The sequence below is a fragment of the Elephantulus edwardii genome, unplaced genomic scaffold, assembly GCF_000299155.1.
Source record: "Elephantulus edwardii isolate Elephantulus edwardi_28Jun2011 unplaced genomic scaffold, EleEdw1.0 scaffold00076, whole genome shotgun sequence".
Taxonomy (NCBI): Eukaryota; Metazoa; Chordata; class Mammalia; order Macroscelidea; family Macroscelididae; genus Elephantulus; species Elephantulus edwardii.
Window position 1 is genome coordinate 4,682,260 of NW_006399826.1, and position 26,728 is coordinate 4,708,987.

Sequence of the window (26,728 nt, forward strand, 5' to 3'; positions counted from 1 at the left end):
CTTGAGTGGAGGGCAATCCTTCCCACAGACCCTTGTGTCTATACAAAGCCATGCTTGATGTCTATGAATCCTATATAAGACCTTGATTCTCTCAGTTAACTGCTGAGCTCACAGTAAATTCTTTGCACCTGATTTCTTGATTGACTTATTGATACATCAGATGTTGACTCTTTTCAGACTCCTGATCATTAGAAGAAAAGAAGCTGTTTGTTGCTAGGTATTCATAGCTGTTGATTCTACCATAATCATAGATCATTTAGATCCTTTGTGGGCTAAGGGGACTTGTTTTCATCTGTAGAGACATTCAACATGGGGCCTTGGACTCTTTGTAAATCTCAGAAGACACACGGCCCTGCTCACAGAGGGCATGAAGCTGAGCTGGGTCTAGTAAGGGATGATGGGAAGACACTAAGTCTGAATGTCTCTCCCCACCTCCACCCCACTCTGTCCTGGGGCCTTTCATATCAGACTCTGTCTGATTTAGGATTTAGGCTGAATGGTAGATCCATAGCACATCATATGAAAATAGAGCAGACATCCTAAATTCTGTATGACCTTATTTTCTTTCTTAAATTCTGTACAATTAAGTATTTATTCACTGTAAATACTTTAAAAAAAGAACCAAACCAAACAAACACACACACACCATAAACTGGGATCATACACATGAAACTCTCCTGATAGACTGCACAGAAATCAGATTGCCTACAACTGTGAAAAGAGACAGTGGATAAGTTCAACATTGGCAGTCAAAACAGGCTAAGTGCTGACTGTATAACAGACTATCAATGACTCATATGCAGGCTCAAACTGAAGCTGAAAGAAATGAAAACAACTCCACAGAATCAAAATATGACCTTGAGTCTATCCTGACTTAATTTTAGATTTGATACATTGAGCACATGAATATACTTTATGGTATTAAGCATAAGTGTTAGGGCATACCATTGTTATAATTATGTATATGTGGAGCTCTGATGGTTAGTGGTGAGAAACTCTGCCACAGTCCCAAAGACACACAGTTCAAATCCACCAGCTGCTCTGTGGAAGAAAGATGGTCCAGCCATCTCCTCCCTTGCAATTCAACTGCCTCTGAAAACCCACTGGAGGGTCAGCGATGGGTCAGTTCTTACTCAATGGTACATAACATCAGCAACAATGTAGATAAAAGATCTCTGATAGCATAGTCTTGAGAGAATTGCCTTGTCCATCCAAAGGTGGTGCCTCTTGAAGTTCCAACCCGCCTGTGGATATGTTGGAGAAAGATGTGAAATCTCTTCCCTTGTGATTTAGAGCCTGCAAAAGTCCTCTGGAGGATCAGCTATGAGTAGGTTCTGATTTGAAGGCAATTAGTGAGTGGTTGTTTAATACCCACATTTTACATAGGTGGTCCCTTACTTTACCTAGGTGGCCTGTGTATCACATTTAAAGAAATATGGGGGGTGGTAAATATGGAGCCTGCTTAATACAATTAGCAAACTAAGAACTAGGTAATTAAGTGACTTTTCCAATGAAAGCACTTGTTTTGAAAGGGATAACTTCCCTTTTCCCCATCCTTTATTTTGACATTGAAATTGAGCATCATCAAACAATAGGGAAAACCATCAACATAAGCTGATCCTGAGTTAGTGAAACATGAGTTTCTCCCTCTGTCAGTTGTAACCCCTAGTGAAGATGGTCATTGACCTGCTTGAGCCTTGTGTGTTTTGCAGAGATCTACCCATCTCCATAAGCAATTTGCTTCTTGACATCTCACCAGCAAGGAGTCACTGGTTCTTTAAAAGACTCCTCTCTGGAGGCCCTTAAGTGTATTCAGACTAAGACACACAACACTTAAAAGAGAACTGAGTGTTTCCCTTTGTTCTGGGTTCTTCTAACACCTTCCTGGGTCTATGTCTCTAGCATCAGTAACCACCCTGCTAATAAGATTTACAGAATCCTATTAACCCTCTACTGTACACTATAGAGCGCTGGTGGCTTAATGGTAAGGAGTTGTGCTGCCAACCCAAAGGCTTGTGGTTAGAGTCTACCAGCTTCTCCATGAGAGAGAGAGATGGGCAGTCCCTTCCTGTGTGATTTACAGCCTCTGAAATCACACTGGGGGGTCATCTGTAAGTTGGTTCCCACTCAACAACAACATCACACTAGCTGCCTTACCCAATTTTCATCATTATTTTATTTCTTAAGTTCTGTAATAACTTTTCCAGCTCTGATTGATTCCTTCTACTGGTCAGATGGAGTCTGCACCAAGTTTTTATAAATCCTTTACAGGTGGAGTGGCCCAAGATAGAGCAGAGTTAAGAGCTGTTGTACATAGGGGCGCTATGAGTTGCAGGCAACTTGATGGCATATAACAGTAATATATTCATTGCAATTAAAACATCCCTCATAGTGATACTCCAAATTTAGGCAGTTCAGAGAAAGATTAGGATAGAAAAAAACAGAAGGGCAAATACGTATCTGTCAGCTTTCTTCACCCAGTACAGACTTCCCGTCTCTTAGATCTCCAAGACATATTCAGGCCAGCCTAATGCCATTTGAAGATTTCCCCCTCTCCCCTCATTGGCAGATAAACAGCCTCTGTCTGAGCTTGTCCATCCGGGCTCTTCACCAAGAGCAAGGTGGTGCAGCGCCTCTCTGAGCCCTGTAGCTTCCCTGGGAGTCTGTGGAGAGTTGGGGTTGGTGTACCAACTGCCATACGCCTTCTTACTAATTTGTTGTTCTCTTCTCATTCCTTTGACCATGTACCACTGCAGTACGAAGGACCCTGAAGAGTGGCCTCACCCCTGAAGAAGCCAGAGCCTTGGGCCTGGTGGGCACCTCGGAGCTGCAGCTGTGACCCGTGGGGTGCCCTGAGAAGTATGTCCCCGGAGTGTGGATAGAACCCCTCCAGTGGGGGTAGAGGGAGACTGTACATTATATCAGACAGTTCTGGAAAGGAATGCTCGTTCTGCGGTGTCACCATACGGCTTGTTTTGTCCAATGTGCATTGGTGTGGGTCATTAGGCATCTCTGTCACATAACCTTCATTGTATCAGCAGTGTTTTTCTTGTTCCCTTGAGACTGGCTTAATAGTTCCAAAGAGTGACACCTCTTCTGTGCAAGGAACATCCCTTTTGAAGGAGCAAGGCCGTCTGTGGAGTTACGACAGTAACGTGAGGCAACTTGACCTGCATCACAGCCTGCGTCTCCAACAAACCAAAATAGCCAGCTGGAAACTCCAAAATTATGTACAAAAGACAGCATACAGCTTGTTTACCAGTTGTGGATTTTAGTTGTACTAAATGTTTATACAAATTCATAAATGTACACCGTGTTTCAAATACTAAATAAATAGAGTTTAATGTCATAACCAGAAACTTTTTATTCTTGGAAGTATGTACAGGACCTAAACAACTCCAAAATTTTGGCTCTTTGCAAAGCAGCAAAATCTCTTCATTTCAAAAGGAGATTTCCCCACAATGACCTTTAAGTCCTGTGGGCTTTGTTTTTCTTAATAAGGTGCATAGCACTAAAAAAAGTGCTGTTTTTAACTCCTGAATTAATTTGGTATCATTCTTTGTTGTAAGACTTATTATTTCCTTACCCCTGTAGTTTGTTTTGCTCCATTGTGATGTGGAACCAAAAACTAGAGTTGTTTGTTGTTGTTAGGTGCCATTGAGTTGGAACCAATTTATAGCCGACTCACCAGTGAGTTTTCAGAAGCTGTAAATCTCACGGGAGGAGATTACCTTTCTCTTATGGAGCAGCGGGGCACCCTGCTCACTTTGCCACCAGAGTGACCTGTATAACTTTTTAAAAAAAATATGAAAACAAAATCTCACACTCAGATATTTACTAGGTAAGCAAAACAAAATGGAAACTTTAAGCTCTGTCCACAGAAAACTTCACGGTCACAAATTTAGGACTTGACCCTCCAGCATGGGTCCTCCAGAATGGAAAATGTTTAGGGGGGCCTCTTATTAACTGCAGAGTGAGACCGAAGGAGCTGTGCCCAATGGTGACTGAACCCCTCCCTCCACAGAAGCCCCAGATATCAGAATCACAAGGTTCCCGTGAAGAACATTTGCATCCATAGACAGGGAAGGTAAACTGTTGCAGAAGGTATTTAGTGATGAAAATCACCAAATACTAACTTTATCCTTTGTCTCAGTTCCCGTGATCTTCTATGCATTCATGACTTGGGGAATATGTCACTTAAAAAGAATACTCCGTTGCATTTCCTGAAAAGGCAAATATAATGTATTCACATCGTAGACCTTCACGACCAGATTTCCCTGCTTCTGTTGCCTCACTCAGAATATTGGTTAAAAGACAGACAGGGAGCTCTTACCAGCAAGCATTAATCATTAATATGTGCTCGATGGCTTGTAGAGACCCTGTGATCAATGGATCTGCCCACGACAGCCTGATACCTGCAAGACTTAGATCTATATTACAGACAACGGAGTTTGTTTATCACCTTATTTAAAGGAATACATAGATTATTATTAATAATTTTCCTTATGGTTTAATGTTTTGTGAGAACACTGGCTTGCAGCCTTGGCACTGAATGAAAACACTGCACATCATGGGATAGTGATGTGAAAACAAAAGAAAGATTTCTGACATACTCTTTTAGTGAAGCGATACTCTGATGCTCTTACTGGGGCCCCTGGTGTTCTGCTGACAGTTACTGCTTTAGAAAAAAACAAAACCAAACCAAAAAGCAAATCAGATTCAAGCAGAAGCAGCTGAATCTAGTGTTAATTATATTTGAAAGATTAAAAATATTGTCAGAAGTAGTAAATCAGGTTACCCAATTTCTTGTCTGCACTTAGGTAAAGAGGTTCTCCTTTATAGGAAACATCTTTGATGGTCCCACAATAATGTGTGAATAGGATAAAGCAGGGGTCCCTTGTCAGGTCTTCAACTGTGTGGCTTCAAGAATACAGATGCCTCTGCCCCACAGTCAAAGATTGTGATTTATTTTGTCGGAAATAGGGTCTAACCTTTGAGTATTTAAATTGACCTTCTACATTCACACCTCTGGCCCTGTGATTTTAACCTGAAGATAATTTAGTAACTCCTGAAACATAGAGTGCTTTTTTACTGGCATGGAGGTGGGAGTTGAAGACTGAAAAGAGTGGTTTTACAAATTTAGAAAACACAAGTATAATTCCTTAAGAGAGAACTGGCTTTTGGTCAACCAGTCTATAATTGAACAAAGACTTCCTACATGTCTGCTCTGGGCATCATGCCTAGTCCTTGCTCTGAAATACAAGTGGACAGACAGTTGAGTCCCTTGCTAACCAGCTGTTTGTCCCCAGAAATATGGAGAGAGCATGGGAGATAGTGTAAGAGGCCAAGCCCTATCTCCTTTGTCTTTTCTCTGCCCAGAGATATGCATACTTACTCATTTGCAGGACAAACAAGCTTAATGGAAGTGAACTCTGAGGTTGTCTACAGATGTCAAGGAGCAGTTCAAGTGTACCAGTGGATATCCCTGTGAATGCAGCTTACAGGATAGATCTAGACCTTCTTGTTCTGGGTTCTTCGCTTCCTTTGTTTTACCCTGTTCTGAAGGAGGTGTTGTTGTGAGGTGCTGTCCAATTATGGCTCACAGCGACCCTATGAACAATGGGGTCCTATGAACGCAGCCCTATCCTGTGCCATTCTCATAATCACTGATAGACTTGAGCCCATTGTTACAATCACTGTGTCAGTTCATCTTGTTGAGGACTTTTCCTCTTGCACTGATTCTTCACCTTTCCCAGCATGACGGCCCCTCCTAAAACATATCCACAGTATGTGAGATGAAGTTGCACTATCCTTGCCTCTAAGGAGCACTCTGGTTGCCCTTTCTCCAAGACGGAGCCAGCAAGAAGGACTCGAAGATCCTGGTGTCGGGAACTAAGAGACAGGGATCAACTTGCACCTCAGTAATAAATGTAATTGCCTACTATTTGTGTGTGTGTGTGTGTGTGTGAAAAAATTCAAATTTTTCTTGTTTATTTCCTTTATCGTTATTTCCATGCATTCTGGCCACTCTTTTAGGACTTTTTAATTCAAGAAAGTTTATTTCTTTGTAAGATCTCTGAGAAGCAAGAATGTGAGTAGTATCTTCCACTTACAAGTAATATTGTTATTCTTTCTGGTAATCACCAAAGACATCATCCTGCCTATTTCTAAATACAGGTCAAATTTACAAAATGGCCAGCAAGGTAAACAAAGACAACACCCCTCTTCCTAGGAGTTTTGTTTCCTTTGGAACCTTATAAGTTGGTTTTTTGTTTGCTTTTTCTTTTTACTTTAATATGCCAAAGGATTTTTGGATGAAGGGTACATAGGTTCATTGACAACTGAAAACCCATTCTGTCTCCTTTCAAGTCTACACGTCAACAAAGTACAGGAGCTAAGAGTCAGAAGACCTGGGTGGTAGGTTCTTCACCTTCAGGTGACTTCCACATCATCCAGTTCCCAAATCCACTGTGTTTGTGTGTGCTCATGGCCTTGAGATAATACATTTTCAGATACCACTTTAGTAGGCTGGCTAACAGCCACTTAAAGATAGCAAGCTTCCATCCCTAGAGCCTATAAATGTCACTCTAAAGAAAAAGGACCTTTGCAAGTGTCATTAAATGAAAGATTTTGGTGGAAGATCTATTAACTATCTGCATTATGCAGATGACAACCCTGCTTGATGAAACTGAGGAGGACCTGAAATGCTTGCTGCAGATGGTCAAGGACTGCAGCCTTCAGTATGGATTGAGGCTCAATGTCAAGAAGACAAAGATTCTCAACACTGGACCAAATGACAGCATCAGGATGGATGGTGAAGAGACTAAGATTGTTAACAACTTTAGTCAGCTTGGCTCCACAGCCAACACTCTGGGCACCAGTAGCCAGGAAATCAAAAAACATATTGCAATGGGAAAGTCTGCTGTTAGGGACTTCTCCAAAGTACTGAAGAACAATGGTGCCACTCTGCAGACTAAGGTGCATCTGATACAGGCCATGGTCTTTACAATCACTTGTTATGCATCAGAGAGTTGGACAATGACCAGGAAGTATAGAAGGAGAATTGATGCCTTTGAACTGTGGTGCTGGAGAAGAGTATTGATTGTACCCTGGACTGCCAAGAAAACCAATAGATTCATCCTGGAGAGGGTTAAACCATGCTGCTCCTTGGAGGCAAGGATTCTGGGGCTTCATCTTAAACAAGTATTTTGGACATGTTATAAGGAGGGAGAGGGACATCATGCTTGAGAGGGTGGAGGGATGGTGCAAGAGGGAAGACCCTCTATGAGGTGGATTGATTCAGTAACTGGGGTAATCGGGATGGGTGTGTCAGAGGCAGTGTGACTGGCACAGGATAGAGCAGAGTTTAGGGCTGTTGTACAGAGGGTTGTTATGAGTCACAGGCGACTCGACGGCACATAACAACAATAGCAGCAGAAGCAGCATGTAGTATCATCCAAATGAGTCTTAAGTCCAACCACAAATGTCTTTACAGATAGGCATAAAGAAAAAGAGAAGATGGTATGAACACAGAGTCAGAAATTACAGTGACTCAGTCATAGGCCTAGGAATATTGGCAGCTACCAAACGCTGACAGAAATAAGGGATGGATTATCCCCAAGACTGTCAGAGAAATGTGGTTCTGCCAACACTTTACCTTCAACCCAATGATACTCATGCTGCAGAGTGGAAAATCTGCCAGTACTGTGAGGATAAATATTTTTCTTTCCAGTAACCATGAAGTTCTTGACTCAGCACTCATCGAAGACACAGAAGAAACAAAGCAAATAAATGGTCAATGTTAATTGAGTGGCAATGGCAATAAGCATTTATTTCCTCTTTGAAGAGAACTCTAGTGGGGTAGGGCTTGAGGTAGACAGCTCTGAGGTAGGGACAGACTGAACCTTGGGAGGTAGAGAAGAGACATTCGGTCATCAGGTTAGGAGGAAACTATAGGTGTAAAGCAGGAGTGGCATCCACTTCCTAAACTTCCAGAAACTCTATGAACTTTGGTAAAGGTCGATAGTTGTAGAGAAGCTTCAGGCCTTTTGTTCATAGGGTCGCTATGAATCGTGCTCAACTTGAAGGCAACAACACAGGTTTAAAAACACGGAGTGAGAAACAGCTATTATTTTATAAGGGGGCTAGCAAATCAGTACCAGATCACTCCAGGAGAAAATCAAATGCTAGACAGAAAGGCTAGGGTCACATCATGAAGGAAGGGACTAAGTTCTTGTCTGTGTATTAGCTCATTGTATCCCACAGTAACTCAGTACAGGAGGCTTACATGTTAATCAGAGAATTCTTGGCTCAAAAACCGAATCCAATGTTTTGGCCTAAAGCAAAGAAGGAAATTCATTACCAGGTCAGAGGGACAAGAGTTCAGCCAATTTGGATTGTTACTCATCCAGTGTCCAATCCACTGTAGTCAAGGGGCCAGAGTTAAATGACACAAATCCAACCACCTACCAGAGCCTGTGAGTGTGAGCCTCGGAAGTGCTGGAAATGGGGGAGACTCTCTAAAGGCACTTCCAACAGGAGAGTCTCCTGACCAATTCAAGGCCTCCAAAGCGAAGGACCTCTTCAAACCTGGTCTACAACTTTTTCTAGTTTACCTCTGGAACAAGAAAAGTGTCACCTTTTAAGTATAAAAAAACCAAAATATGTTTGATTAGAAGCCTCATCCCTTCAGCATGATTGGTATCATTTTGTTGTTAGGTTGCTGTCAAGTGGACTGCAACACACAGAAACCAGTGAACAACAGACCTGAGCCTTGCCCTATCTTGCACCATCACCATGATCTGGCAACCTCAAACTCATTGTGGTCATCATGGCGTCAACCTATATTGTTGAAGGTCTTCCGCTACTTCTTGGACCTCTACCTTTCCCAGCATGCTATCTCTCTGTAAGGCCTGGTACCTCCTGAAAATATGGCCAAAGAAAGAAGTTTCACCATCCTTGCCTCTAGGAAGCCTTGTGGTTGCACTTTCCTTAAGACAGAATTGTTTGTTCTTTTGGAAATCCCTGGTATGGGTCACTAGCATTCACCAACACCATAGTTCAAGGGCATTGGCCCTTCTTTGGTCTTCCTTATTCACCACCCAACTTTAAGATGCATAGGAAGCAACTGAAAATACCAGAGCTTGGATGAGGTGCACCTTAGTCTTTAAACTGACATTACTGCTCTTTAGAACTTTGGCTAGGTCCTTGACAAAAGAGTTTCCCAATGCAAAACATTTTTATTTCTTGACAGCTCATTCCAAGGGCATTGCTTGTAGATTCAAGTAAAATGAAATTATAGACAACGTCAATGTTTCATCATCTATCATGATGCTGCCTGTTGGTCCAGTGAGGATTTTTGTTTTCTTAATGAGATGTAATCCATGTTGAAGGCTGTAAAAAGTTGAAGGCTGTAGAAAGTGCTTTAAGTCTTACTTTCTGCAAACAAGGTTGTGTCATCTCCATAATGCAGGTTGTTAATGAGTCTCCTTCCAATCTAGATGCCGCATTCTTCTTCAGATATGGATGACCAGTCCTTTACTTCTCAATAAACAGAAGGCAAAGTGTTGATAAACATGCACATCTCAGGAAGTGAAAGAATAGTTGAGCTAATTTTGTTCAGTGTTTTCACAGTTCTAGTAAATACAAAATACATATGCATATGCTATGGTACTACCCCATGAAATAAAAATTGTGCAAATTTGGTGATTAAACATATGAGTTAAATGCACTTGTATTTGCATCTAGGATCCTAATTGCATAAATAGGAATGAAGAGCAAAATTCATCGTAATAATTAACATTCTTAATTCCACGCTGATGTGACTTCTCTTACTGCACAAACAGGTTGGTTGCAAGGAAGAAGCTTCTGACAAAAGACTGAGGTTGCACAGGTAGTGCTGCCTCCTCCCACCTCCACAGTGTCTGGCACACTGGAGAAGTTAATGAAGGATGAATCAAAGTATAACTGAGTCAATAAGAAAAAACTGATTTGCAAGGAACAGAAGTTGATTTTGGGTACCAAGGAAACAGAGTTTATTAAAAGGATATGGTGAACAATCCAACACATTGTTGGAATGTCCATTTTAATATAAGGAAACAAGTCTGAACTTTGCAAAATAGCCAATGTCCCAAAATACAAACAAAGTAGGGAATAGGATGCCACACAGGAGAAGTTGCAGTTCAAAAGAAATGCATCAAAAAGTAATACATAAATCTTGACCAGAGTCTGAGTGAAAAAGAAGACAGCTATAAATTAAACTTTTGAGGATATTTGGGGAAATCCAAAAATGGCTACTTATTATTTGATTTACTATTCATTTTCTTAGATAATATTATAGTGTGATAAGAGAATATCCCTTTTCTTAAGCATGGTACACTGAAGTATTTAGTGTAAAGAAGTATGAAAGCTGGAACTTCAAAGGACTCAAACAAAAATACGAATATGTTCATATTTTATGTGTATGCAGAGATAGACAAATATAGAGAAGGTATGGATATGTAAAAATGCATCAAGTGATACATTGGGGCAAAAACTATAGGTATTTATTGCACATTTTTTTTCAGTGTCTGTAGATTTGGAAATTTTCAAAATAAAATTTTGAGATAAACTTAATATAAAACCCGAAGAATTTTGTATTTTTTTTTTTTTAAAAAAAACGTTAAGTGACTCAAAGGATGAAGAACCAGGTGATTGCTAAAACTGTACTCCAAAAGCCTTTTCGTTAAAATTCCGCCAAGTATCTGATACTGGTTTATGCTGCTGCCATTTAGATGCTAAATTTTTAACTCTGAAATCATTGCTTCTTTGCCAGAGTCTCATCCCTTCCAATGCAGAGGTTTTCCACATTGGCTGCAAATTACAGTCCCTCAGGACCTTTAAAAAGTGATGATTCCTGGACCCCAGGTGGGTCTGGAAGTTAGCCACTGCCTCCTCCCAAGGTGATGCCAATATGCAAAAAGGACAGAGACTCACTGGGACATTTAAATGACTGATTCAGGTGAAAAATATTTAAGATCTGACAGCCCAAGGTTCTGATTTATTGTTTTTGTTAATTTTACTACATGAATTGTTACACATTTTAAAATGCACAATGTGTGAGTGCTTAAATAATTAAATTTGAAAAGGCCAAATGTCTTCCAAAGGGAAGATAGTTCTGTTAAGGTCTTAAAAAAAACCCCAAAAACAAAACGTTTAAAAGACCAGACAGAACTGTGGATGGTACACTATAGGACTGCAAAAGAAACAGGTATTACCATTTTAGTCAAATGTTTTCCATAAAAGGGACTCATAATGGTTGATATATACGTGTATCTTAAAGTAAATTAAGCAATAAACATGAAGCTTAGGGTATGGTCTCAAAGGAAGAGGGAATGAGTATTTCAAACTTTGGAGATATTTAAAAAAAAAATGGGAAAGCAGCCAGTCCAAGTCTGTGTGCCCCTCACTCCCTGACCTGGGGTGGGGGGAACCACTGGTGGTATTGAACACTGTGGCAGGGTCCCATTCCAGAACCCCGCATCATTAACCATCAGCCTCTTCACCGTGGTTTCCCTCAGGAGCTGTGGAAAGTATAGGTGGAGGAAGAATTCAAGTCTCTTTACATGATCGCTACAATCAGCAATGAAAAAGACGAAGAGATAAAAATTTAATAAGTACTCAAATGGTTGCAGAAATTGAGGTGCAGGATCTTGGGACCTGCTCTTAGTACTGCAGTGCGTCATGGAAGAGAGAAGCCCTCCACTAATTAGCAGGTAATAGTATCAAAGAAGTACCTGGCCAGTCCCTATGGTAGTTAAATAAGGAAAAGGAGAGGCAGGTAGGTAGAACTGAAATGTGCAAGTGTTAATGTCCTCTGCTCCCCTCTCTCTGAACTCTTCACTCTGCAACCTCAACAGTCACCAGTCAAAAACTGCTGCCACCCCCAGACCACGGAAGTGGAATAATGGCTGCTGGGAAGTGGAATAAAGGTCTGTTTCTGCTCAATGCCAACACTATGCAGGGTGAGGAATGTGTTCAGTCTTTTCTATATAAAAACCTGAGCAACCTTCTCCATAGAAATTGTGCAAGACATAGTAGGTAAGTTCAGATTGCTTCTCTGTCAAGTAAGTGGGCATTTGTGGGCTGGCCCGTCTACCTGTGCTATCCAATATGGAAGCCAGAAGCCAATCAGTGCTAGTACAATAAGCACAACTACAACTTGGCTAGTACAATACAACCAGGGAGTTAATAGCTAAAAATATGTGGCCAGTGACTTCTGATTGAACTGTGCAGTTCTAAAACCTATGGGTCTGAACCAGTGGTTTCTTCAGGGGATTTCTCTAATCACTGCTGAGAGAAGTGGGGAGGGCACAGAAAGAGAGGAAAGTTGTCAACAGGTCTATGTGGCAACCCAATTGAAACGAAAAATTTTCCACTCCTTTCGGAGATGAGACGGTACCACCTACTTCAAAGAGCACGAGGGAAAGACTCTTGAAGAGATTTCAGTCCTCCTTCCCCTCAGCCAATGTCAAGGAGAGTAAAAGGCCCAGGATTTTAGTCACTGTGATGGGATAAAAGCTGTGGTTCAGCACACAGAATCAGAGGCTCGGGCCACGCTCAGGGTCATCTGTGCAGGGTGATCCCTGGTGTGGCTGGGCTGGCAGGGACTGGAGGACTCATTTCCGGACAGGGTTCCCAGAGCCAGAGGTGGGTTTAGAAGTGGAGGAGCCTGGGGGCCCTTTCTGGCTGCCTGCAGGTTGTACAGGCCCTTTCTTTTTGGGGGTTAAGACTTTGTTCTTGCTCTTGAACACTTTACTGGGATCCAGCTTGTTCACAAAGGAGTCGGCTTCTTCTGTGAGCAGGTTTGTGTTGTAGGTGATGGGTTTATACATGTTGAACCATTGCTGTAAGGCAGAATTGGGAGAGAAGGTTATGAATCAAAGGAGAAATGCCACTTTTTATGTTCTTTAGTGTTTGGAAAAGAAAAAAAAGAAGAGCAGAGATGGGAAAGAGGGGATAGTGAACTGAGGAGATGTGGCTGAGAGAGGGGAGAGAGAGGAGAGAGATTTTTTTTATGAAAAACTGCTTTGCAAATCTATTAGAACTTTCCATACATGAAAGTGATGACAGATCTATCAGACCCTAGCAAGAAACACATGTTGCTTTCTGAGGCTCCAAAAATCTTAAAATAAATGCAGCTGGAGAACTAAGGAGCTGACTAAATTCTCCTACTTCTGATCTACTGAACACTGAACCTGGGAGGGTACCTCTCAAATCACTGTGAAATCAAAGCAAAACTATTGTTTATGTAACTATTGTTATATGTTGTTGTTACTGTGTGCTATCAAGCCAGAACTGATCTATAGCTCACCCTCCAGAGGATTTTTGAAAGCTGTAAATCACATGGGAGGAGACTGTCCTTTCTCCTGGGGAGCAGCTGGTGGAATCAAACCATATGCCTTTGGGATTGCAACACAATTTCTTAACACCAGGCCACCAGAGCTCTTCAACAACCCTGCAGGACAGAGTAAAACTGCCCCCCTCAGATTTTGAAGGCCGCAGATCTTTACAGAAGCAGACTTGTCTCATTCTTCCCTGTGGTGGGTTTGTAGGGTTTGACCTGCCACCTTTTGGCTAGTGACCAAATACTTAATCCACTGAGAGACGAGACAAGACGAGACGAGACGAGACGAGACGAGACAAGACGAGAAGAGACAAGCTCCTCTACGGTGAGATCCCAAACACACTGCTGTTGAGCTGCTTCTGCCTCACAGGACACCTCCATCAGGTTCCAGAGGCTCTAAATCTTTACAAGAGGAGACAGCCCATCTTTCTCCTGAGGAGCAGCTGGTGGATTCAAACTGCTCACATGCTGGTTAGCAGCCCGAGAAGTTACCATTAAACCACCAGACAGTGTCCCTTTAATCGTGCTGTCCTCAGCTAAGCCAGTCCCCACCAGGAATAAGCCCACACAGGGGGCCATCTGCCTGGGTGGGTGCTGAGTGGCACATTGGTTTTCTGGATAGCTGAGTGCAAAAGACATCTACATGTCCTGACGTCCATGATCACAAAGCCCTACCATGTCAACCAGGTGAGTGTTACCACCACTCAGAACTTGGGGAGCATTTATGCTGAGAATGAACTTCAAGATACAGTATGGAGGAGAAATAACACGAAGTTGAATAATGGGAATAACATGTTGATTAAAAAAATAAGCAAGCCACGCTGTCTCTGTGCAAGCATGGAAGAAATACGAACAGTAGCTGCCTCGGGAAGGTACACCAGCAGGTACGAACAGGGAGAGAAGAGAGTTGCCTTTTTGTGCACATGTGCTGACAATTAGCCCCACCCCAAAGAAAAGGTTAATTTAAAAGTCCTCCCTAGGTGCTGCTGAGAATCAGCTGCTTGGAAACTGCCTAACCAGATCTGTACGTGGTAAAGGTGTCCACTTACACTGGAATCGGCTATACTATTGAAAAACGCAGGTTCAGGATTCTACCTTCCCAAAAGCCACAGATTTGTGGGTTCTGACTCCTGGTGACCCTAAGCATGATTCTGTGTATTCAAACACAAGCTCCATCCTATTGGGGTGACTAAAATACTAGGCCTTTTACTCTCACAGACATTAGTTAAGAGTTAGAAAGACATACTGAAAAAGAGTTTTTGAAGCTATTAATCTTATTGAGAGGAAGCTGTATTCTCTCTCTCACAGCACAGTTGGTGGGTTCAAACTGTTAACCTTTAGGTTAGAAACCCGCCACTTAACAAACTCCACCTTCAAAGGCTCCCAAATCAAATGGTCCTGGGAATCTATAATTTACCTGCTTCTTCATATTCCTGATACATAACACAATTTAAAATGGAGAGCGTCCCTTACCTTGGCTTGGGGGCTGATGCCATAGCTGGTGAAGGCGTACTGCCACTGGGGCAGGCCCAGGTGGGTGATGAGCAGGCGGTAATAGGCCGTGAAAGTATCTGTGAGAAAATGCCAGTATAACGCCCGATCCAGGAACCAGATCTCTGTGTCCTGCGCTAATCCTGAAAGAACAAGGGAAAGAATGATTAAGGGCAGCCTAACACTTACCCTCCTTTAATACAGTTTATGTACTCATGATTTTAAAATGTCCAATAGTGAGAGAATATGACAGGATAGCACAAGTCCTTTTCTTTGTATTCTCCTCGTGACATTCTCCAGTGGCCACTCTTACTCATTTCTAGGACATTCTACAAATTCACCAGCAACTACTCAGTTGACTGCGCTCTCTGCTGGGCTTTGCCCACAAGCAAGTCCATGCAAGTTCTCTAAGCAGATGCTCCTGCTGTGGGGCATCAGCGCCCTCCTCCCTCCATCTGTGCAGAGTGTGGCCTCTGCATTCCGGATGGCTCCAGCTTTTCGGAGGCAGTCTCCCGAGAATCAGTCAGCAGTGCTGTGAGAGACCACCGTGGAGGCGCCCAGCACAGCCCACTCTCTGCTGCGGAACGACCTCCCCTGGTTAGAGACTGGATCCCGCAGGAGCTGGTCCTGTGATGCCTGCTCCTGGGGATCCAGTCTCTAACTAGGGAAGGTCCAGCTCCTGCTCCTGGGGATCCAGTCTCTAACCAGGGGAGGTCCAGCTCCTGCTCCTGCAGGATCCAGTCTCTAACCAGGGGAGGTCCAGCTCCTGCTCCTGCAGGATCCAGTCTCTAACTAGGGGAGGTCCAGCTCCTGCTCCTGCTAGATCCAGTCTCTAACCAGGGGAGGTCCAGCTCCTGCTCCTGCGGGATCCAGTCTCTAACTAGGGGAGGTCCAGCTCCTGCTCCTGCTAGATCCAGTCTCTAACTAGGGGAGGTCCAGCTCCTGCTCCTGCAGGATCCAGTCTCTAACTAGGGGAGGTCCAGCTCCTGCTCCTGCGGGATCCAGTCTCTAACTAGGGGAGGTCCAGCTCCTGCTCCTGCTAGATCCAGTCTCTAACCAGGGGAGGTCCAGCTCCTGCTCCTGCTAGATCCAGTCTCTAACTAGGGGAGGTTCAGCTCCTGCTCCTGCAGGATCCAGTCTCTAACCAGGGGAGGTCCAGCTCCTGCTCCTGCCTGCTCAGGTTTCTGATTCTACCTAGTTCATCTGTGTCTAAAAGGAATAGCTCCCTCAGTGACGGCCACCTTCCTGGCTCTTCCTTTAATACTGCTTGTGTTCACAGACATTTTCATTACAATCTTGCCATTCTTCTTTGAAACAACCTTAACTGACTCTCTTTGACTTCCATGGTGGTGGTGTTGCCGTGTGCCTTCCTATTAGAACTGACCCATGGCTGACCCTCTGGTTGAGTTTTCAGAGGAAGTTAATCCTGCAGGAGGAGACTACCCATCTTTCTCCCATGGAGCAGCTGGTGGATTCAAACTTCATGCCTTTGGGATTGCAATATAGCTAGCTTCTTACCACTGGGCCACCAGAACTCATTTGTTTGGTGGTTTGGGTGTTTTTTTTTTGTCCTCTTAAGCGTCAAGGGACAGCGCAGGAGAGGAAGACCCTGGATAGATGGACTGACACACAGTAAATGGGTAATGAGGGCAGGTGTGTCAGAGAGTGAGACTGGCTCAGGATAGAGCAGGGTTCTACTGTGCATAGAGTCGCTATGAGTCGGAGTCAACTTGACAGCACATAACATCAAAAACTAATTAATACTGGGTCGAAACTCATTTGCCTGAATTTCAAAACTACTCCTGACAAAAAGAAAGCTGATTTTCTGGTTTTATCTCTTCATGCACAAAACGAACCATGTGGCCCACTGAACTGAAATGGCCCCTCCCTGAATCAAGAGACATTTCCATGGTATAGTTTTTATCCATTTATCACTTTGCTTGGATGCTTCCTTACCCACCACCAAATCCCTCTTATCTCCTTCTCATACTTCAAGGTACAGCTGGAAGCTACTTTGCTAAGATTCTTACAGCTGGAAATGATCTCTCCTACCCATGCAGAGCAAGATACACCATTCCTATGGCACTGATAGACTGTACATCATCTGACAGACTCTACGGCATCTCTATCTGCTCACCCTTACCGGACAGGGAATTCTTAAAGGGGGCCAGATCTAGAATTCTACAGTCTCGCAGCTCAGCTAGGGAATAGAACAGAATAGGTGCTCCAGTGGCCAGATGTTTTCTCTTGATTTCCTATTTTGGGCTTCTCAGAATGAGATCAAGTAATTGAAGTTTTTACTGTTATTAATTAGCCTATGAGTAGAGGACAGAAGGGAGCTCTGGTGACCTAGTGATGAGGAATTGTGTTGTCCATCTCTTCCCTCATGATTTAAAGCCTCTGAAAACCCACTGAAGGGTTAGCGATGAGTTGGTTCTGACAGGATGGTACTTAAACAATACCACAGAGCACAGGACAAAGATAATGTGTACTTCCTAGATGCTTGACACAGGTATGAGTCTGCTGGAGGACTCTAAGTAGAATGACTACTTAGTTTCATTTTCATTTACGTACTTTCTTAATCTCGTAGGTTGTTTACAGTAACTCAGAAAGTATGTTATTGAGTTATTTGAATTATTGAGTTTATTGAGTATCATTGTTATTGAGTATCATTGACTCAGAACTGACTGATAGCTGACCCTCCAGTGGGTTTTCAGAGGCAGTAAACAGCATAGGAGGAGATTGCCCATCTTTCTCCCAAGGAGCAATGGGTGGTTCAAAGCACATACTTTCGGGATTGCAGTGCAGTTTCTTACCACTAGGCCACAAGCGCTCCACAAAGGATAGTGGAAAAGAGTCTGGACACGGGCTTAGAGGGGGTTTCTCAGAGAGGACCAGAGGTTTCCTGGGTCTTGCTACCTGTGGCCACAGAGGAGTGAGTCTTTTTGGGATGGCTGGCAAGCAGAGGCAGCCCAAGCCATTTGTAGAACTACTATTTGTAGATGACTTTTACCTGGTTTTCCATTCTTGTAGACAAGGCAAACCTTCCCATTTCCATTGCAAGAGTCCAGTTCAAATATCACACTGCGAGAGTCGAAGTGAGGCTTTGCGGGCTGGTCCCCACTGGCTGCAAATCCAGAAGTGAATGGTAATATTCAAAGAAACCCATGGCAAACACGTATTTATTCATTCAGCTTTGCTAGGATGAAAAAAGAGGGGGAAAGGCCTTACCTCGGGCGTGTTTCTTACATACGATTTCCAAATGCTGGTCAAGTCAATCCTAAACTCCTAAAGCCTGATTTTCAGCCATAGAGTAGGTCTCCAGCCTGAACTCCCCCATCAGCAACTGACAGTGCAAAGGGAAGGAGGCGTGTGGAGCACAAACCAAGCGTTTTGGAGGTGCGATTACATAAAGACCAGAGTCATCTGAATGATCTGATGTTGATACTTCTTTCCCACCAGGTAATTGTTTTCCCCTCATTTACAGTGTTCCATGGTTTGTTTGTTTGTTTTTTTTTTTAAAAAGAATCTATTTGGTCCTAATACGTACATTTAGAATATTTCATTACAATGTTATATAAAGTGCTAAGCTGGTGAGATCTATGTGGAAATCAAATGCTATGGAGTTACAGAAGATACATTTATAGAAATGTAAGCAGCAAAACCCTTTTCCTTTCTTCATTACAGCTATTATGTAGTAATAGGTGGGAGCAGTTTACAAACCTAAGAGAAATTGTTGTTGTTGCTGTGTGCTGCTGAGTCAGAAACAACTCACAGCTGACCCTCCAGCGGGTTTTCAGAGGAAGGGAATGGAGCACACAACCTTCTCCTGCGGAGCAGCTGGTAGTTCTGAACTGCAGGCCTTTGAGATTCCAGTGTAGCTTACCACCAGAGATTAGATATTCCATATCAAGTGTATTTGCTTATTTACTTATACATATATTCACAGATATGTAGGATTCTATGTAAATGCATATAAGTTCTATTTGATTTCCCATTCTTGGAAGGTAATACGTTTATGTTTTTCTTGATCTCATATGGTCCTAGACACACAGATATGCCATTAAATCTTATTTTCAAGTTTGTTTATCATTTAAGAATGAGTTTTACTTTCTTTTCATAATTTGTTAATTTCTTTGGGTTTCATAAATATATAATCATATTATCTTTAAGTGAAGATTTAGGTCTATTTCTTCTAAAAAGGTTCCATGGGAACCTTATCTCCATGGGAAGTAGAACAATATGACACCTACCCTTAGCTCAGTCCTTTGTTGAGGTCTCTTGAATTCTGTTACCTAGACTGTTTGTACTCTTCCAGATTCAAGGGCAAGGAAGACTCTGCTTATCTGCTCGGTAACTTCTTTACCTTCGAGGGGTTAGAGAAAGCCAGTAAAAGTGTATGAGGCCAATGAGACTTTCCCCCACCCTCGGAGGTTCCCACAGATCTCTGACTGATAGGTGCTTCCCAAGACTAATCTAATCCCTTTCCCAGCATTCCTCTGAGACTCATCTACTGCTATTCTCCAATTGCTTGCCTAGTTGAGGAGGAGAAAAACCAAACAAACCCCCTTGCATCAGCAATTTAGGATATTTCAGTTTTGGATATTCCGAAGCCTCAGTGTGGAAGCCAATCCTCGTTTGGTCTGAGGAGACAGTGCTATCCAGTGAACTATAAAATGCCTTCTCTGCAGCTATCCCGTTTGCCAGGGGAATGTAAGCAAATGTCTACTGGGAGATGGGTCTTAGAAAACTATTCTTTTCTTGATATGAAAGGGATAGATTCTTCCACAAGACACATTTTTGTTCTTTGACTCTTCTTTTTTTCTTGCCTGTAACCGTGAATGAAAGTCTTGAGGCATAGTCCACATTCCTCAGCCATTAGGATGAAAATTATACCAGCAAGCCGGAGAGAGACAATGTCAGCTTTCTCAAGGCTCTCTAAGCTACAGCATTCCTGTTCTAAGACTGTTCTAAGACTAAAGTCCTGTTGGAATCAAGTCTCCGCTTTACACAGTAAGCACAGTTTTGACAGAAGGACTCATTTATACTCAGCTGCTCAAGGGTTTTAACAGTCATCTGACTTATGAACCATTTCCCTTAGAATTAGTGTAAAACTCTTTAGTAAAAAAAGGAGATGAAGGGAACTCTATTTAGACTGCCATATTCTCTGAAGACTTGACAATGGCGTGTTGAGTGACGTTTGAGCTGTAACATTCACTTATTCACCAAGTATTCGTTAAGTGTCTATTATAGTCCGGGTACTGAACTAGGTGCTGGGAACAAAGCAAAGGTACAAATCTTTGCACTTTCTTTATGAAAATTTCCTTGCTTGACAAGGGCTATTCTTTACTTTATTCCCAGGGTCTGAAGAAGATATGACTGAGATGAGTTTTGGTTTGGGAGAATATACTAATATATCTTCCCATGGTTTTCAACATTATATACAGGGAACAGGATGAACTACAACTCAAAGCACAAGTTCCTCTAAAGTACCTTCCTCTGTGTCATCCTCCAAGTCTGCAAGCGTTGGCGCATTCGGAAGTGAGTACATGGAGGACTGGTTGAGCTGAGTCAGCCTTGAGATGCTGTTAATTGCCATGCTGCCCAGTGGAATGGTGCTGTCTGTAGGAACGTGAAAAAAGGAGAGTTACACTGAGTAACAACCGTCTAGTTAGAATTCTCATCACAAGTGCTTCTGCTTGAGCAATCTGAAGCCCAGCTCAGGACTCCAAAATTCTAATGCAAAGAGAATGAAGAGGATTCTATATTATATGCCTAAAGCACCAGCTTTACATGCAACAAATACCCAGCAGTAATTCATCTGCAGCATTGGATGAGTCCCCTCTGCATGTAAGGGTAGGATGCTGGGAAATCTGGGCAAGAGGCCCTCTGGGAAGGCAAAGGATTAAGCAATAGTACCCCTTGTTCTACTAGCATTCTGTAACCACTGTTACATGTTCCAAAGGAGCAATGTTGCTGTTAGGTGCTGGGAGCAATGCCTGACTCACAGGGACCCTTTGTGATTTTCTAATCTTTACCGAAGCAGCTTGTCAGGTTCTTCTCCCACAAAGCTGCTGTGATGGGTTCAAATCATCAATTTTTTTTAAATTATAAACTAAACACATGTTAAATAATTTCCCAGTGAAAAATATCTCCTGTCTATAGAGACTGTGACAGTCTTCTTGCTTGGTTCTAATCATCCAGAACTGTGGTCAGGGTGTAAATAAGGAACAGGCCACTGCTTACATTCCTTATATATTAAACGTATCCTTGAGATGTAGGCTGTAGGACATGGAATGCTATACAAAGACTTGTAAGCCTTAATGATGGAAAACGGCAACGGCTGAAAGCAGTAAGTAATGTAGCTGGCATACAGACTAGAGAATGTCTAAGAAGAAAAGACCACCAAAGAGTTAAACATCTGAAGTTTTCCCATGTCTTTTTTATTACTGATACTTATTCGTTAAGGTATAAGATGAGAAGACTGGAATCTGGAAGATTAAGTTAGAGAAGGTATTGATTGTGTTATGGCCAGGACTCATTCACAAAATATTCATTAAGTTTTTTCCTTTGAGGTCGGCTTATTAAAGGACTAGATGGTCCCCATGTTGTGGGCCAGGGAGACTCTGTCAGTCTGTCTGTACTGACTCTTTGTTGCCCAAAGACCATTCTGAAAGAGAAGGTCTTGATGACAATGCAAAGAATGGTTTCTGGTTCACAAAAAGAAAAAGCTTCTAAGAGAAAAGCTAACTAAGTTATTGAGTGGGGAGATCCGTGCTGTAATACAGAATGGGAAGGCTTTGAAAATCACCAATGAAAGGACGCTGTGTAGACAGAAGGGAGACGTCAAAGAAGGGGAGAAGACAGTTCTACAGACCTGCTGTGCAACAGACGTTACTCATTTTTAGGATAGCAGTGTGCATGTGTACATTGCCTCCCCAGGACCAAATCAGATCTTAGGATCTGAGTGGGAACCAGTGACAAAACAGGTCTCAAGAATTAACTGTGAAATCTGTACCAGGAATGGGCTAGAGTTCAGTAGCGAAACCCAGCGCTTTGTTGCTTATGATGAAATATTTTTTTTATAGGAGTCTTCACCGAAATTGAAACCCATTACCCTCAAGTTGGAACTGACTCTTAGCTGACACTCCAGGGGGTTTTTGAGGCTGTAAATCACATGAGAGGAGTTTTCTCATCTCTCTCCTGAAGAGCCACTGGTAGATTTGAACCCCTACAAAGCATCACTTTTCAGTCTGCAGCACAACTCCCTACAGACACGCTTTATGTTGTACATTCCTCTACCCACAAAATAAACGTTTCTGTCCTACACCCCTTCAAGGCTAATGATGACAGTGTGAGAAGTGAGGTTGGTGATTTAGGCTGAGATGAAGCGAGGGGGATGAAGGAAAAGCTCCAGGCTTCGAGTTAGAGACCAGGAGTTTTATGATAGTGGGAAGGAAGAAGGAGCCTAGAATGCACACGCACCTTGTCGAGCCACCGACACGGACTAGGTACACACTCAGGCTCATCTCTTCTTAAGTTTTTCTTATAAATAATATTTATAGAAAATTCAAGTTTCCATCAAGGATTAGCAGTGAAGTTTGGTAAATTGGAGCTCACAGAACTCCTTCTACATGAAATAATGCAAAAGAAAGTTATGCTAACAAAGATGCTCTCCTAAAACTGTTCTCACAAGAGTCTTGGAGGTGATATTTAAGTATAAGGTACAATTGCTCTTTCTCTTTAACTATGTAAGAAAAACATGGCAAAGAAATTAATGAGTCTTGAACACACCATGGACTGCCAAGAAAACAAACAGGTCTGTCTTGGAGAGGATGAAATCAAGTTTCTCCTTGGAGGCTGGGATTTTGAAGCTCCATCTCACTAACTTTGGGCATGTGGCCAGGAGAGATCAGTCCTTGGAGAAGGACATCATGCTTGGAAGGGACGATGGAAAGGGCAAGAGAGAGAGACCCCAGATGAGATGGATTGATACAGTAACTGGGGTGATGGGGATTGGTGTGTCAGAATTAGTGAGATTGGCTGAGGACAGAGAATGGTTCAGAGCTGCTGTACAGGATCACTATGCATTGCAGGTGACTCAATCAATAACATTCTATAACAGGTTTGGAAGCAGGAGTGGCATCCTCTTCTTAAACAACTTGCCTTAAGAAACTCTAAGAACTTGCATAAAAGTCCATAGTTGTAGAAGGGCTTCAGACCTTTTGTTCATTCATAGGGTTGCTATAAATCATGCTCGACTCAAAGGCAATCAAAAACAACAACAACAACAACAACATTAAGTTTTAGTGAATGAGAAGAAGCGGCAAAGCATACTTGGTTGGACCACCTCACCAGTCAACTAGTCTGCCAAAAAAAACCCTCATTTCCTCTGCTGTCTGTCTTGAGCGAACCATTCTCCTGAAAAGTAAAAAGCCTCATACAATGTGATCATGCTAATTATGAGGGTCTTTTACTCAGTATTTGCTGTGGACCAGGCACTAATAAGTGATTACTGCTTCCTACCAACACCAAGAGGTAGATCTGTTCTACTAGCCACCTTTGTCATAAGCAGTTGACCTAGTCATAAACTATAGAGTTAGAGATTGAACCTAGATAGCTCTTCACCCCTAGATGCAGTGACCCTTTACTATCTCCTATGGCAGAATGAACTGTCAATAGCTTCATCTTGCTTGGCTCCACAATTAACACACTTGGTACCAGCAGTCAGGAAATAAGGAGATGCATTACACTGGGAAAATTTGCAGTTAGGTACCTTTCTAAATTACTGAGAAGTAGTGAAGTCAGTTTTAGGACTAAGATGCATCTGATTCAGGTCATAGTCTTTCCAATTACTTGCTACGTGAGAGCTTGACAATGAATAAGGATGTCAGGAAAAGAATTGACACCTTTGAGTTGTGGTGTTGGAAAAGAGCACTGAATATCTCATGACGGCAAAGAGAACAAACACATATCTTGCAGAGGCTGCAGCCAGAGTGCTCTTTGGAGGCAAGAATGATGAGACTTCACCTCACATACTTTGGACATATTGCTAGGAAAGGCTATTCCTTAGAGAAGGACATGATGCTGGGAAGGGTGGAGGGTTGGCAAAGGAGAGGAAGACCCTCAACTAGTTGGATTGACACAGTGACTGCTGCAGTGGGCTCTTGTGTGTCAGGAAGTGTGAGGATGGCGCAGGATAGACCAGGGTTCAGATCTTTTGTTCATAGGGTTGCTATGAGTCATAGGGTTGCTATGAGTCATACTCAACTCAACAGCACCTAACTACAACAACACCGTGGTAGAACGGCAGAGGTCTGATAGAGGCCAAAGAGACTGGAGTAGCAAAGTTGTAGGGAAAAAATGAATCCTGGCTGCTACAAAGAGAAGCCACACTTACTGGCTGTGACCACGTTTTTGAGATGACCAGCTACTCCCATGAGTACTTGTGAGACTATCACTACAATTCAACCTGAAGTGTCTGCTCTGAGGTGGAGTCTTTTCATTCATTTAATTAATGTTAATTAACAGTGCTCTCCTCTACTCTAACCCTACAGGAAGCCTCTAACTTGTACTTCTAATAAAGTACTCGTTAGATCCTGGCATGAGGTGATGGTAGGTGGTGAGCCAAGCAATGATGGTATCTGCTAGCTCTCAAAGATGATCATAATTTAAACATTGTACTTAAGCAGCACCTATGGACATTATCCAGATTTAAAAACTCACAAGTTGAAAAGGTCTTCAGAGCTGCTGAATTCAACTTTTCAGCCAAGCAAACATTTCCCTCCAACAAGGGCGGACTCACCATCCAGCTTCACACTCCAGGTCATGTGGAAGCCATTGGTCATCAGGTAAAAATTCTTCACATCCTCGGGCAACATACAGTTATTTTTCTACAATCACAAAGCACTTGAGTTAGGTGAGGGGTGGAGAAGAGAGCGCGGGTATATGCTTCACAACAACCAGGGCCACTACTGTGTTTTAGATTCAGAAGCTAGGGATGCTTCAGTTATTACCCTGTAAAACACTGTCAGAGAGGCACTGAGGTCTACAAATGAGTCCCAATAGACTGAGCTGATCTCTTTTTGCTTCATCAGACAAGAGAAACTAGCATCTATCTACTCTGTCATGATTCCTCAATGGAGAAAGCTACTTGAGAATAAGCTCTAAGGGAGTTAGTTAAGAAGGGTCAGAGGAAAACGATGAGAAAGGAAGTCACAGGCAAAGTGTGGAGATGTTGGAGCGGAGTAAGTGCCATACATTTCAGATCCATGATCAGATTACTTTTTGAAACAAATTATGGCAAAAATGGGAACATCCTCAAATTTAAAAAAGTGGAGAGTATGTACGTCAACAGGATTTCATGCGATAGGCCTATTCTGATAGTCCTGGGTTGTTGTTTTTGTTGTTGCTTTTTAAAATATAGTTTTAATAGTTCTTTGAACGCCAAAAAAAGTGCAATAAGATATTAACATTTTTTTTGTTTTCCTCATGGATAACAAATCATCTGAGCTGGTTTTGAGGAGAACAAATGAATAGCTTTGGAGCTGTGCTGCCAACAGCCACTCTGTGGAGAAAGATGGGCATTGCATCGAAAAACCCATTGGAGGGTCAGCTGTGAGACAGTCTGATTTGACCATACATAAGAACATCTCCAACAACTAAGTATCTCTATGTTTCTGCACAGGACCAGTCTTTTCTGACCAAATTAAATTGCTGGTATGCACAGAAGGTTGAGTTCTCCAGTTTCTTTACTGGGCCATTCACAGTGACACCTGGGCTTATTATTATTGGGCTTAGTGCACCCTTTGGTAATGTGACACTGTTTACTGTGTATGTCAAGTTTCTGTAGTTCATATTGTAAGCCAGTTTTAGGGAAGTACAGCAAGACAATTTGAGTCATTTTTCTAAAAATATCTGCCACTATCTGTGTAACCTTGGGCTCTATCATTTATACTTAGTGACTTTGGTTGAAGTATAATTTCTCAGACTGAATGAAAAACACTGGAGGAGGAAGGGAATACTAACTGGCTTAGAAAGAAGACAGAAGAAGAGGAACTTATTCTGATTTGAGATCAAAGTATTCTCAAGACGTACAGGTGAGATGATAACTCCAAGTTTGCAGGTGATTTTAACCAGAGTTTTAAAGTTACTAACTGCATAATAGTCATTTTTAGGAAACAAGTTTTTCCTTAATTAAAAAACTAAAAATATGTATTCTGATCAGTTTTTGGCTTGGTTTCCCCCCCCCCTCTTTACCATAATACCCCATTTCACAGATGTACAATTTATGGGATTTTCTGACTCCATAGATTATTTTCTAAATTATTAAGTTACTAGAATTTAGAGCCTGCCCTTACTATCTCCTGTATGAATAAATTATTTGTGCTTTCAGAAAGAAAGGGGGGGGAAATGTGCAGGTAGAATGACTTTCTCCAGCACAGGAAGCCTACAGTAACCAGCTTCTTAGCTCTTCTGTGGCACAAAAACATCAGCATCTCCCCACCCTTGTGATTTTGGTCACCAATGCCATCTAGTGGTACAGACGAGGAAACAACCGTCTACCAGACATTATCCACTGGACAGTGTGTTGATCAAAGGTGATGCCTCAAAACTGCTAGTGGCTCCAAAGCAGAGACAGGTCTCCTCCTGTGCAATGTAAACCTTCTGAAAACCTGCCGGAGGGACAGCCAGGAGTCGGTTCTGGCAGCATGTTTTTCCCCAAATCCCTTCTTCATGCAAAACATCAGTGTCCCTCTAGAACTATATATATATATAAGGATGAAAGGCACCCAAGCGTTGAGGACTCTCCTTCATAGGGTCGCTATGAGTCGCCTGTGACTCGACGGCAAT

General features: G+C 42.4%; 2 protein-coding genes across 7 annotated transcripts in view; one reads left to right on the forward strand and one right to left on the reverse strand.

The window, feature by feature from the left end:
* FHOD3 (formin homology 2 domain containing 3) overlaps positions 1-2,839 on the forward strand; it is a 535,358-nt gene extending 532,519 nt beyond the window's left edge. For all 3 annotated transcript variants that reach the window (XM_006889190.1, XM_006889191.1, XM_006889189.1), the window contains one exon: positions 2,757-2,839. In XM_006889190.1, the coding sequence (XP_006889252.1) occupies positions 2,757-2,839 (83 nt within the window). The remainder of the gene's footprint in view (positions 1-2,756) is intronic.
* Positions 2,840-12,656: 9,817 nt separating this feature from the next.
* The window catches only part of TPGS2 (tubulin polyglutamylase complex subunit 2), a 25,522-nt gene continuing 11,450 nt past the window's right edge, over positions 12,657-26,728 (reverse strand). The window contains exons 3-7 of one of the 4 annotated variants that reach the window (XM_006889192.1): positions 24,681-24,768; positions 20,369-20,497; positions 17,889-18,002; positions 14,858-15,018; positions 12,657-12,884 (exon numbers count right to left, since the gene is read on the reverse strand). In XM_006889192.1, coding sequence (XP_006889254.1) covers positions 12,657-12,884; positions 14,858-15,018; positions 17,889-18,002; positions 20,369-20,497; positions 24,681-24,768 — 720 coding nt within the window. Of the gene's footprint in view, positions 12,885-14,857; positions 15,019-17,888; positions 18,003-20,351; positions 20,498-24,680; positions 24,769-26,728 lie in introns of all 4 variants that reach the window. The other 3 variants (XM_006889193.1, XM_006889194.1, XM_006889195.1) reach the window with 3 other exon arrangements.